Source organism: Anarrhichthys ocellatus, unplaced genomic scaffold (assembly GCF_004355925.1).
Source record: "Anarrhichthys ocellatus isolate YVR2014 unplaced genomic scaffold, GSC_Weel_1.0 scaffold35, whole genome shotgun sequence".
NCBI lineage: Eukaryota > Metazoa > Chordata > Actinopteri > Perciformes > Anarhichadidae > Anarrhichthys > Anarrhichthys ocellatus.
Window position 1 is genome coordinate 2,204,643 of NW_022280065.1, and position 13,128 is coordinate 2,217,770.

The 13,128-nt window shown below is 40.0% G+C and overlaps 2 protein-coding genes across 5 annotated transcripts in view; both read right to left on the reverse strand.

Moving 5' to 3' along the window:
* Window positions 1-72: 72 nt before the first annotated feature.
* Window positions 73-1,686, reverse strand: LOC116393831 (uncharacterized). Of its 3 annotated transcripts, XM_031866496.1 has the most exons (4): window positions 1,359-1,686; window positions 799-1,151; window positions 426-513; window positions 73-344 (listed from the first exon to the last, which is right to left on the reverse strand). In XM_031866496.1, the coding sequence occupies exons 2-4, from the start codon at window positions 1,020-1,022 to the stop codon at window positions 189-191; spliced, it is 468 nt and encodes a 155-aa protein (XP_031722356.1). In that variant the 5' UTR covers window positions 1,023-1,151; window positions 1,359-1,686; the 3' UTR covers window positions 73-188. The 3 variants fall into 3 exon arrangements, with proteins under 3 accessions (XP_031722356.1, XP_031722355.1, XP_031722354.1); XM_031866495.1 differs by having other exon boundaries at window positions 426-503; window positions 799-1,686; XM_031866494.1 differs by having other exon boundaries at window positions 799-1,686.
* A 3,210-nt stretch (window positions 1,687-4,896) lies between these two features.
* Window positions 4,897-13,128, reverse strand: part of clk2a (CDC-like kinase 2a) — a 9,920-nt gene continuing 1,688 nt past the window's right edge. The window contains exons 3-13 of one of the 2 annotated variants that reach the window (XM_031866586.1): window positions 12,812-13,082; window positions 11,570-11,660; window positions 10,638-10,704; window positions 9,978-10,094; window positions 9,587-9,753; window positions 9,144-9,238; window positions 8,835-8,964; window positions 6,966-7,048; window positions 6,729-6,808; window positions 6,528-6,618; window positions 4,897-6,340 (exon numbers count right to left, since the gene is read on the reverse strand). In XM_031866586.1, the coding sequence (XP_031722446.1) occupies window positions 6,152-6,340; window positions 6,528-6,618; window positions 6,729-6,808; window positions 6,966-7,048; window positions 8,835-8,964; window positions 9,144-9,238; window positions 9,587-9,753; window positions 9,978-10,094; window positions 10,638-10,704; window positions 11,570-11,660; window positions 12,812-13,082 (1,381 nt within the window). In that variant the 3' untranslated portion in view covers window positions 4,897-6,151. Of the gene's footprint in view, window positions 6,341-6,527; window positions 6,619-6,728; window positions 6,809-6,965; window positions 7,049-8,834; window positions 8,965-9,143; window positions 9,239-9,586; window positions 9,754-9,977; window positions 10,095-10,637; window positions 10,705-11,569; window positions 11,661-12,811; window positions 13,083-13,128 lie in introns of those variants that run through there. The other variant, XM_031866587.1, reaches the window with a different exon arrangement.

The window sequence follows — 13,128 nt, forward strand, 5'->3', positions numbered from 1 at the left end:
CAAGGGATCAAGAACAAAAAGCAATATTGTCTTTACTAAAAAAAAGAAATGAAGACAGGTAGACAGATCCCCTTTGTCTTGGGTTACAGGTTTATTTTCAACTCAAAACACCTTCCTTCCATGAGCCCTTTGTCCTTCAAATCTCTTGAGCATTCGGATCATTTGAACAGTCTGTCCTTAAATGTTCCTCACATAACATTGCACTGATCTCCACTAACAGCAGGCATCGAGGCAGCGGGAGACCCACTGCCGTTTCCCAGCAGTCCATCCAGACTGAGGCCTTGGAAGGCTCCGAAGAAGGACTCGTCCTTCACTGGGGCTGGTTTTCTGGCAGTGGTGGTCTGCTGCACGTGGAAGAGAAGGTAATGAATGTAAAGATTTTATATACTGACAACCAAATGTCTTTGATGTTATTGTTCCCTTACCCTTGGGAGACAGTGGTGGCTCCTGAAGTGAGTTTTTCTAACTGTCCTCTCTGCGTTCTTCTTGGCCAGTATGGCTTGCTGACGTTTCCTTTGGCAAACGGCACAGAGCAACGTTAAGAACAGCACATGGGCAAGCAGCTTATTCATGCAAGTTACAGCCTTATCCTCATTAATCCAAATGTGTCCTCGCCAAGAGTCTCAGCTGGATAACAAGACAGTAACTGAATTTCTTAATGAGTTGTCACACTGTCAGAAAAGTATTAAAACCCATTCTTTAACAATTAGCACAAAAATGGATAAATCACTGGATGACAAAATATCAGTTTGAGACTAGAATGCCTGTTTCAAATGACTATGAATATACGTGTTATACCTTTCTCTCTTCAGGTCATCCTGGTACAGTTTCAGCCAGGAGTCGGGGACTTTCTGGTTGCTGCAGGGAAGGCTTCTCCTCCGACTGACGCTCTTCCTGCGGGTGAAGCTGAGCCTGCGGACAGACTGGCTACCCTTGGCCGCTCTCTTGGTGGAGGTGGGCTTCCCTGACACACAGCTGGTGAACTGCTTCAGAGGGGCACCCAGCGACATTAGGGAATCCATTTCAAGAGTTGTCCCGTGCGGATGTTGTTTGTGTGGAGTAGCAGGTGGGGTTTCCCAGGCTTTGTGACAGCTCACGGGATTATACGCTGATGCCTTGACTCTTTCAAAGTCCAGGAATGAGGTTTTTATCTGCAACACAGAATCACCATATTTTTTCATGTTGCCTTCATTTCTTTTTTTACATGTCGAAGTAAAAGCACCTGAACGTCATATACCTCAATTTACAGTTAGCACCTTAAATCAACATAGTCTTCTACAAATCCGTCTTGTTTCTGTGCAAAAGTGCAAATGAACACAATTCACTGTACATGCCTATAATAAAACCATGGGACTCACCTGCAAGTGGTATCTCCTGTAGACACAATTAGCTGATAGTATCCATTCGTTGCATTGCTTCCAGTACTTCAGTACATGTAGGCTATACACCGCTGTCACCGACTGGTCTTATGGGGATTTGACTGATGACTCCCTGATCCTCAAACAAGATTAGCTGAAGACGTAAGAGTTTATCTCATTAACGGCTGTGCAGGAAAACAGCCACTTTGTTTAAATTAGACCATTGAAATAGCTCTCATAAACTTGTGTTTACAGTTGCAGGTTTGACTTTAAATAGGCTGGCTGGTCTTAGTTCAAACGTCACATTCTCAACTTCAGGAAAGTCTAAATTTATAGTACAGTATTAAAAAAAGGTTAAGGTTCAAACAAGTGCACTCCTTGGCGGGGAACACTAAAGCTGAACAGAAAAAGCCATAGTATCATTTGCCATAAAAAGTCATGGAGTATGTCATAGTATAGTATGTCTAAATAAGTTATAAAAAGTCACAGTATAACAGAAATAAATTGCATAGCATGTCAAAAAAAGTCTTTAAAAAGTTATAGTATACAAATTGAATAAAAAATGTGTCATAGTATAGTATTTGACATGCAATACTATAACTTATTCGACATACTATACTATGACTTTCTCCACATGCTATACTATAACTTTTTAATGACATACTTTTTATGACTTTTTCCACATGCTATACTATGACTTTTTTCCACATGCTATACTATGACTTTTTTCAACATGCTACACTATGACTTTTTCCAACATGCTACACTATGACTTTTTCCAACATGCTATACTATGACTTTTTTCAACATGCTACACTATGACTTTTTTCAACATGCTACACTATGACTTTTTCCAACATGCTATACTATGACTTTTTCAACATGCTATACTATGACTTTTTCAACATGCTATACTATGACTTTTTCCAACATGCTATACTATGACTTTTTCCAACATGCTATACTGTGACTTTTTTCAACATGCTATACTGTGACTTTTTTCAACATGCTATACTGTGACTTTTTCCAACATGCTATACTATGACTTTTTCCAACATGCTATACTATGACTTTTTCCAACATGCTATACTATGACTTTTTTCAACATGCTATACTATGACTTTTTTCCAACATGCTATACTATGACTTTTTTCCAACATGCTATACTATGACTTTTTTCCAACATGCTATACTATGACTTTTTTCAACATGCTATACTATGACTTTTTCAACATGCTATACTATGACTTTTTCAACATGCTATACTATGACTTTGTATGACTTATTTGACATGCTATACTATGACTTTTCGACATGCTGTATAGTATGTTGAAAAAAGTTTAGTTTTTTTCAATTCATAGTTTATATGTTGGAAAAAGTCATAGTATAGTATATCGAAACAATTATAGTAATGCAAGTCGAAAAGCAAAAAATAAAAAGTCAAAGTATGTGGAAAGAAGTCATAGTACAGAATGTAGATGAACGTTTAAAAAAAAGTCGTAGTATAGAATGTCGGAAAGTCTTTTTTTAAATTCTTGGTATGGTACTATATGTCATAGAACTATAAGTCGAAAAAAGTAAAAAAAACAAGTCATAGTACTTAGTTTGTCGGAAAAGAATCAGAGTATAGGAGTGTACGTAAAAAGGCATATACTATATCAAAGTATAGTATATCCAAAAAAAGACAAAAAGTCATAGTATAGTAAGTTAAAAATATTTAAAAAGCCATCGCATATGTCAAAATATTTCATAGCATAGTTAGTCAGAAATGTCATTAAAGTAAAAGTCATAGTATAGTACATTGAAAAATGTCATAAAAATGAAATAGTATACTACGTCGAAAAAAGTAATTCAAAAATTCACAATATAGTATGTCGAAGAAAAGTAATAGAAGAGTGAATTCTTTAAGTAATAGTACAGTATGTCTAAAAAAAAAGTCTAGAAAGACAGACACTGTATAGTATGTTTAAAAAAAGTCCTTAAAAAGTCATAATATAGTATTTCGAAACATTTCTAAAAAATGTATAGTGTATGTCGAAATACAGTCACAGTATAGTATGTCGAAAATGTCATGCAAATGCAGGATGTCATGACAGGACAAACAGGTCACTGTATTATGTCATTTAAAAAGTCATAGTATGTCATGTTGACAAAAAACATTAAAACTCAGTATAGTGTCACAGAAAGTCATAAAAGTTAAAGTTTAGTCTGCCAATGAAGTCATAGTATAGTATGTCAAAATAGTCAGTATGTCATAAAAAGACAGTATATAGTATGTCAAACATTTCTTTAGTACGTCATCTTGATAGTATAGTGGGCCATCAAAAGTCAACCAGTCAAACTGCAGTTTACATCCATGTCTATCCAAAAAAAGTCATTATTATATCCTGTTAGAGATTAGCGAGGAGTTGCAATTAGCACATTCATTATTTAGTTATAGCCAAAAACTTGCTCTGTGAGGTTCATCTTTGAGGCCAAGTGGATGTTTAATATTTGAAGAAACTTCCTTCAGGCGTTCCTGAGATATCACATTCACAAAATGGGATGTTATTACCGATAACCTGAAAACAGAATGACTCCAGCCAGTATGGCGTTATAAAGAAGTTATAATATAGTTTGCCACAGAAAAGTATTTAAAAAAATATCATAGTATAGTATGTCATAAAAATGTGTAGTATAGTATGTTATAAGAAAATGCAATAAAATAAGTCTGACCCAGAACACTAACCTCAAGGGGCCCAGCATTACTGTGCCAATTTAAGTACACCTTTGACCCAGTGGTGGGGGCCCTATAAAAACATGTTCAGTCTCAAGTCCTGTCCTTTGACAATATCTGTTCTTAATGCCCTACAGCCGCAGATAATAATTAGGACTGTAGAGCCCAGAATAATCCATTCATTCACAGGACAGTGGAGGGAGAAAGAATGGGGACAGTGACTGAGGCGAATAGAGAAACGGTGCTTCACCGACAGATGGGAGAGCTTACGTAACGAGGCATCGATACACCTGCTGCAGCAGATCTTCTGGGTTTTCCACTCCTGTAATGACAGGGCGACAGCTTAACTTAAGTTTTGGAAAGAGGCGAGAGAGAGATCAGTAAGCTCCCAACAGTAATTGACTAACAAGAAATGAAGTATAAGAGGAAGCATACAATACCTGTGCATGTGACCACCAAGGGGACTTGCCAACAAAATCAAAAGTAGTTTCACTAATAAAAAAACAATATTTTAAGACCCGTCAATAAGAGGGGAAAAAAATACCTTAACCTAACTGTATACTGGTCTGCACGTCTGAGCTGCTTCCAAGAAAGACAATGTAGTGCAAAATAATGTTTTTCTCAATACTACTTAAGTAATGTTCATTTTCTTCAAGCAATATATTTATCTGTATTGATTTTAAAGATCAATTAATGAGTTTACTTTGACTAGAACAATGTAGACACCACCTTCACTTGCACATTTCAGACACACCTGACTTTTGAACATCCTCCAGCAGTGGTGTTAGTCAGAGAGCTCAGAGACGGACTCGGACACAGTGATGGTATGTAAAGACAGAGCGCCTCCCTTTAGCTACCAGAGGCCTAAACCGATACTCAGAGCACCATAAAGCCTTTGGTCAGGAGGACTTAACTTTAATTCTACACAATCGTACATATATACAGTTTTATACGCTTTAATTTCATACAAAACAAAACAAGTCATGTACAGGTGGGGGTTGGGCAATATGACCTATTCTAAATCAAATAAATACCGGCAACAGGACTTGTGTGTGTGGCTCATTGGCTACAACCAGGAGTGTGCTTAACCTAAATAAGAGACTTCAGGCCCGACCAAATCACACACGGAAAAGGCAGTTTATGTTTCGTGTGTTTAAAAGTATGCAAGAACATTCCCATGACTAATGCTGAACTATTCACTGAGCAAAACATGAACGTCTCTCTCTCTCTCTCTCACACGAAACATAACTATCAATAAGACAATAGGCGTGTGTGTGCCCGTCAACATCATCTCATCGGCGAATAACAGACCCATCGACCCAAGATTATAAGGGATAATCCTTTCAGAAAAATAAACAGAAACATGAACAATGATATGCAAAGCAAGTGTTCACTTAACAAAAAAACGTAAACAAAAACCCGAGACATTCGTCTCTGCTGGGGATACTTGCAATTTCCAAGGAAATATGACATTCAATTTGAATCTGATGTTAGCATAATAGAATATCTTGCATGTCTCCATGTTTAGAATAATGCGAGTGAGGACTTGCGCTGCATACAGCTCTCTCTCTCTCCTTTTTACCCTTTCCTTTGACTTCAGAATAGGAAGACATTTCTTCTCCGAAAGTGAGTTTTGGTGTAACCGGTTTTGTAGTGCTTATTTCCTTATAAATGTGGATTCTTTTCTTTACACATGCTGATGAAAACAATAGCCGGACGGAAGGGAGAAAGGTAGTTCGGAAGTCAAAAGGAAGACAGGCGCTGCATAGAGGGCTACTTTGGGTACAAACAATCTTCCATATAATTGTCCTCTATTCAGGCTGTGACAGCTATAAAAGATTTATTCTTTTCAACTCTCCTGCAGTCTTTTGTGGGTTATTTTGGTCTCTCTGCTGCAAAAAAAACATGCCTCTTGTGGCTGCAGAGGTGGACGTCAGAGGAGCGAGAAGTTAAGGTGTCCATGCTTTAATGACATACAACAGAAAACACCAGAAGCTCCGTATAATTTAATAGTTCACCCGCTCCATATAGAAAAGACTTGATCTCTCCTGTCATTCAGTCTTTGGAGGCTCATGGGTCACCGGCTGATGTCCCGGTTGCCCTCCCAGTTTTTGCCGCTTCCTGCCTCGCTAATCGCTCCGTTCTCAAAGAAAGGGTGTTTGAGCGAGTCGGCCAGCGCCAGCCTCTTGGAGGGCTCGTACTCCAACATGCTTTCAATGAGGTCGAACAGCTGGTGGTGCTCCTCCACCTCCGACAGCAAGTACCGCTGATGGCGGGAAGAAGGAATGGTAACAAGAAACAGAGTAAGAGGAACACTGAGAAACTCTCATGAGAAGAACTGCAGTACAACATTTAAAAAAAGATTTTGTTCCTACAGTACAAAGCACCATTTTCATGTTTCAGTCCCGCTAAACATATTTCATCCTTTTCCCCTCCACATCCACCCCTCTTACCCGTAAGGGTTTGCAGTTCTCTCTGACGTATTTCCCTGCTGAGGAGCTCTCGTCCCAGTCCAGACGGCCACGATAGAAATACTTCTGCTTTCTGAGAAGGTTCGGAGTTCAGTGAGCATGTTGTTTTGTATTTAAAGAAAGTTGTATTAATGTGTGTTACAGGCACTTTTATTACTTTGCTGAGTTTGTATGTTCCCTCACCTCGTCTTACGAATCATCCTAGAGGGCACCGGTCCCAGGATTCTCTCCATCATGGCCAAATGCTCCCTGTTGTCATGAGTCTGAAGGAAATAGGAGTTACACAACCATTATTCAAGCAGACAGAGATGCAAAGACTGATTCAGAAGATAATCAGGGTTTAACTGCAGCTGGTTCTGCTGCTACACATAGTTTCAAAGACACAGTCAGAGTCTTCGCTGCAGCAGGGTGCAATTGTACCTGAAACAAGGTGAAGCCCAGGTAGTACTCAAACAGGATACAGCCAATGCTCCACACGTCACAGGGATGGCTCCAACCCAGCTCTGAGGGACGACCACATGCATTGAATGAATGAAAACATCTACAGCTAGAATAACCACCTCGTGGATGTTTGCCTCCGCCAACTAGTCAAGTCGCAGTTTACATCCATGTCTGTCCAAAACGTCATCACTTCATCGTTTTAACCGATTGAACATTTGTTGCTGTCCCGAAATGAATGTTTTTCTACATGTCATCACAAGTTAAAATCATACATCAATCATCATCATCGTAAGTCAGTAAGTAGTAACATGATTTTGCTGTTGCAGAGTTTTGACTCCTTATAGTTAAAGCAACGTTGTGGTCACTTCACTCACTGTAACGGTAAACATCGGCTGCTGACTGGTCAGCTTGTGTTAACTGTAATGTTAGAGTTACAATCAAACTGTCTAAGATTAGCTTAACTGGTAACGTTACCATCAACACTAGCAAGCTTGTCACATTGACTTAGGTGTGTTTGTGTGTGTTGTCACGGTTTAATAAGAACTGTGTGCTACACAAAATGTAACTTCCACTGTCATTTATTAACTTTTCAACTCTTATTTTGAAATGTGAATTTCAACCCAACAATGTGTTTTATTCTCCCCGATCCTATCGTTTTGGCCCCCGGGACCACAGGACGTCCTTAAGCTTGAGACCTACGAATACATCATGCCTCCGGACACGGCTGTCGCCGGCTTAAAGGCATGAAAATGTGTCATATGTGGAGGCTACTCCAGACTGGAGTAGACGCTTGCCAACATCACAAAGAATTGTTCAAGTGACTCAGCCTTTAGGCTACATAAGGCAATCCTGTTTATTGCATGAATACCATGAATGTGCTTCCAAGAAAAGATTGGAACCTAGAGGCATTAATTCATAGAGGGACAATAAACTTCAGTCTTTCCCTTAACATTGCCAGACAGAAAGAAATAAAATATGTTAATGACCTACTTTATGTGCACTCGTTTTATTTTCAGCTCATTGTGAGTCTTTACTGTCACGCTAGTTTCTCTCCTTTCCTCCCTCTGTGTCTCACTGAGGGCGCAGCTTTGTGCACAAAGTGAGTGAGAGCGACAGCATTCAAACGATTGGCACTCCCTTAACTTGTTGCCCTCGCTTACAATACTAGCTGGTCTTTTTCAATTAAGGTACGCTGAAAAAAAACTTGCATGCAGGCTAAAATTCAACCGTAAAGTAAGAGGAGAAGAGCTACGAGTGAGGACAAGTCTGCTAGCCACTAGGCTAATTTAAGCAGAGTAAAATGCCATAGTGGTGATTAGCGTTCAGGGCGGCTCACATTTCCCATCACGCCTGCCTAATGCCGAGCGCTGGACTGAGTGGTTGGTCAGGTTTGCTGTTTTCTGTTCCAAAGAGTAAACATTACTTCTCTTGGTATTTGTAATGTGTATCTGCTTTTAGCAGGCAGCCTGTCACTGTATTGTGAGCGGTAGTGCACTCTGCTGGAGAAACCATGGGATGATATCATTTCTGAATTTCTCAAGCAGCACTTTCTGTATTAGATTCTTTAAATCGGCAGACCAAATGTGAATATATGATGGATGCAAAGAGGAGGCATCAACTCAGCAGAGAAATACTGAACTGTGCTTGGATCAACTTGTAGAACGTTTCCAGAAGAACTTGCAGGTAAATCTTTGGTCGACAGAGCAAAGTAGGAACGACGACCGACTTGTGCCGACTGAAACAAACAGCCTGCGACTGTTTTAATTGGAACCGGGATAATCATAAAATCCATTCTGAGAAGTGGTGTTTACAACCATTTCCTGGCCCAGAGCCTGTGGACATCCTCACCTAGAATGACCTCGGGGGCCCGGTAATGCCGCGTGGACACAATGGTGCTGTGGTGCTCATGGTCAAAAGTAGCACTGCCAAAGTCCACCACACGTACTGCCGTGCTCTTAACCGTCCGCTCCTCTCGCTTCTGCAAGAAAGACAGTGTTTCTCAGAACAGTTGTTTTGATGGACTTTCCTACAAAGTATTATGTAAATAGTGTCTGTAAGTAGTGCCGTTTATGGAAGTTTTATGAAACTGCTGGCCACTAAAGTCAATACACAATGAATGTCTTTCACCTTTGTCCTTTGTTATCTATTGCTGCTTACCTTCTCGACATTTAAGGTCATTATAAATTCTGAGTTGACAAACAGAATGTTCTCCGGCTTTAAGTCTGTGTGTGTCAGCTTATTGTCATGGAGAACTAAAGAGAAGAGACATAAGTAAAGTGGTTAATCATCCAGTGTGCTGATCTTAATTTATTTCAGATTACAATAGACGAACTATAATGATGATAATAATAATAATATAGATATGGTGTAATAAATAAAAAGGGCATGAGGAAAAACATCTGGAATAGATTGTTGTTTGTTGCAAAACTAAACTTATAAAACACAGAAATTCAAGTTATGAGAGTCTCTTTGTCTACACTGAACATGCTAAATTGGTTGCTTTTAAATACAGTACATTTGTTGCATTAATTGCACTCTTAATTCCCAAATCAGAAAAGTTTCCTTTGTACTAAAACCAAATAAAAGGACATAAAACTTACACTTCACAGCAAGACAGATTTGGTAGGCCATGTGTCTGACCTGACCAATTGAATAGGGCAGGTAGTTGGTTTCCTTTAGAAAGTCGAAGGTGCTGAGAGCTAGCAGCTCGAAGGAGATGCACATGTGACCGTGGTAGTCAAACCAGTCATACATCTGTACACACAGGCTGCAAAGATAAACAAGATACAGGAAGTGTTAGTGAGGTAGCGGGTCATTCAGCTAAATCAAATATTTTTCTTGGCTGATGAAAGCTGCCAGGAAACAATGAGGCTTTTATTGAACAGCAAAACTGGAATGGGGACACCTAATGTGAGCACAGGTAAATTCCATGGCTTATTGCCAAGTTCTAATAATGAAAGTGGTTTTGGTTATACTCAAGTCAGAACTCACAATTTGTTATCAGGGTCCTTTTCATTGATCTTCTCGAGGACATTTATCTCCAGGCGAGCTGCTTCCTTGTACTTCTCCACATTTTTGATAATTTTCAGAGCAACAGAGGCTCCTCCCCTGTGAAACATATGATAGAATGAAGCCAAAAACAGGAAATGAAATTTAAAAAAAAAAAAAAAAAAAAACTTAACAGTGAGACACTGAGTCCCAGAAAGGGGCCTAACTGAATTTCAGACACAAAAGCGGTATGATTTCACTTTACAGTAAACACATAACACTTAATAATATGACCGTGACCGCAAAGTCTCCGATATCCTTTATAGTTTCAGTATATGATGGAAATATGAGAACTCACTGCTTGCATAAAGCATCTTGATAATGAGGATAACTCAGTTGGTGACCAGGAATGAACAAATAATCTGCAAGTGTCACTTTCTTAAGGCCCTGACCATGAAAATAAAATTTTAAACTTGCTTGATGTAGCCGTTCTTTAAATTAAAACAACCACCGTAAAGATCGAAAATAATAGTTAAATATTCTTTTCACGATCTAATTAGGCTGATTTTTTTTATCTGCAAGGCATGACACAAAGAAACTTTCCTAAAAATCAAACACAGTGAGCAGGTGACAGCTTTTCAACTGATGTCAACTGACACATACCTGCGATGGTCTATGCACTGCATCACCCTCCCAAAGGTGCCTTCGCCCAAAGTGTTGACAATCTCATCTGCAACACACCATAGAGAGAAAAGGAAGAGAAGGAGGGCGGGGAAAAGAAAGAACGAAAGCATTAGACATGTGGCCTCAAGCAGGAATACATAATGCAAAAGTGTAGACAGGCGTATCAATCCTAGCGCCCATCCCTTCTTCAAATGGCCGCCTATTCAATCGGGCAGGCTTGAGACAATGTGAGGTAATCTATGATAATTATATGCATTGCACTATGATACATGTGAAGAAAATAAGGGAGCGTATGTAAAGCGCTCCATTCCGTTCATGACCAATTTGCAGTCATCGAAAAATAAGATGTGGCCGTTTTTGCCCCAAAAGGACACGGTGGTGTTGAGTAAAACAGGAAACATGATTAGTCGCATGATACTGAAAATGACAAACGGGTTACATTCACTGTCTAAATGTGCGCTGGTTGTACTAGGAAGATATTAAAAGTGATGTGCATGTTATATTCCTACTAAAAAAACAAAAAAAAATCCCTGGAACCCTCAGAGTGGAAAATAGCTATCTTAAGTTACAGATATAGAACTGTAACCGAGTTTTAATCTGCAACGCAACAGAGACAATGCCTGCAAATGGGAATCTATGTTTAGGAAAGTCAAGTAACCTGTGAAACACAGAAAATGCTCCACAGCTTAAAATCCTAGAACAAAACGGAGAAGGTATCTAGTCCCTCTCAAAATCTTCAACATTCTTGCAATCCACCCTGCTATTTCAGCTAGAGCGAAGAGCATTCTAGCAAGGCATCATCATCATCATCATCATCATCATCATCATCAGGCACTCCCATGTCATGTAAATGCTCTATGCTTTAATACTCATATGGAGAATGGTTACGATAGAGTAGTGGCAGTGAGTACATCTCTCTTGCAGGACGTCCCCACTCCGACAGATCAGGTGCCCTTCCTCGTCGTCCCTCACACTCAGTGCCCGCGTCCGGCTGTCGCTCCGCTGTTTTCACACCCAAACCGCCATCAGCAGGTCACGACACGACCGGAGGGAACAGGGGGGGTTTTCAGGGGCAGCCGCAGCAATGGCGTCAGGTGGACGAGGAGGGAAGAGGAGGGTGGTGTTGGTGGTAGTAGTAGTAGGTGGGTTTGGTGGTCATGGGGCGATTCACGCATGACACCACGTGAAGGAAATATATAACGATAGGGATATAGTGCAAGGGAACAAGTCAAAGATTACATGTTGTCCTCTGCTCCTCTCCTCCCTCTATCTTAAACCACAGCTGCTTACAAACAAGGAAGCAACTGGCATATCCATTCATCAACGCAAAAACCAATAAAAACAGTAATAGAACTAATGCAAACTTATGAGGTTGACTTTTCAGAGCAAACAAGATGGAAAATAAAATGAGGAGGACCATATGTAATCAAGCAGGTACTGTTTAAAGATAACCCCCAGCATGTATACTAAATCAAATTCAACCCCTTGCTCACTTAAATTTATATTACTTCAAACACATGTGTGGTCAAATACAACCCACACAAAAAATACAAAGACATTTCAAATGTCAGTGAGTTCTAACAAAAGTCTGCATTCTATTTCAACCTAAATGTTGCAGTGTTTGGTAGAACATTTTCACTTTTTTTCCAGCCTATCTGCACTAACGTTCACAAGTGGCCAACCAACTGTTACCACAGGCATTTAGGCCTTTTACAAAAGAAGTGACGACATACACTATTAAATCTTATGAAAGGTAGAGCCACTGACAGGAATGAAGTGTGACCCGGTGTAACTAGGCTGTCAAACAAAAAGTTAGGAAAGATGTGATGAGCATGTACCTGAAGAGCATCAAGAATTAGCACTTGATCGTTAATGAACTACTGAAAAAGTATCTGCATAAAAATGAAAATGCTCTGCCAAAAAGAAATGCCAATTTAAGCAAAAACCCGCCTAAACAAAAAAAAATTAAACAAAACCCCTCTGAAAGGATGAAAACAAATCATAAAGATTTTACTACTTACCAATTCCTGGGGCTGTGGGGAAGAAATGGTTAGAGAAAAACAGAGACAGAAAGAGCTGATTGGAAGAGACAGAGATGGAAGGAAAGAGGATGAGGAGAGTTAAAACACAATCTCGGGACTGGCTGTACTCACCGAGGAGGATGGGCTATAGGACCTGGTTCTACGCCGCCTTCGTTTGTGCTTACGCCTGCTGCCTTTCCGCCGGTACGACTCCCTCTCGCGGCCACGTCGGTAGTCGTACATGTTTGGGGAGAAGTCGCGTGGATAGTAACTTTCAGCGGCTCCGTGCGGCTCCCTTTCTCTGTCGCGGTCTTGATCTCGGTTCTGATCCAAGCGCCGGTATCCCTCGCAGTATCTTCGGTCAAATGGCCGTTGCTCCGTTGAGCGATTGTCATAGCTACGACTGGATCATTGGACAGAGGCGTACATAGTAAGAATGACTACCAACC

Excerpts from the sequence above, each read along its gene's own strand:
- LOC116393831 (XM_031866494.1), bottom strand. The coding sequence starts at position 1,181 with ATGAAAAAATATGGTGATTCTGTGTTGCAGATAAAAACCTCATTCCTG. Across the intron at positions 514-798 it reads GATGACCTGAAGAGAGAAAG|GAAACGTCAGCAAGCCATAC; the intron begins GTATAACACGTA and ends CGTTTGCCAAAG. Across the intron at positions 345-425 it reads GCCACCACTGTCTCCCAAGG|CAGACCACCACTGCCAGAAA; the intron begins GTAAGGGAACAA and ends TTCCACGTGCAG.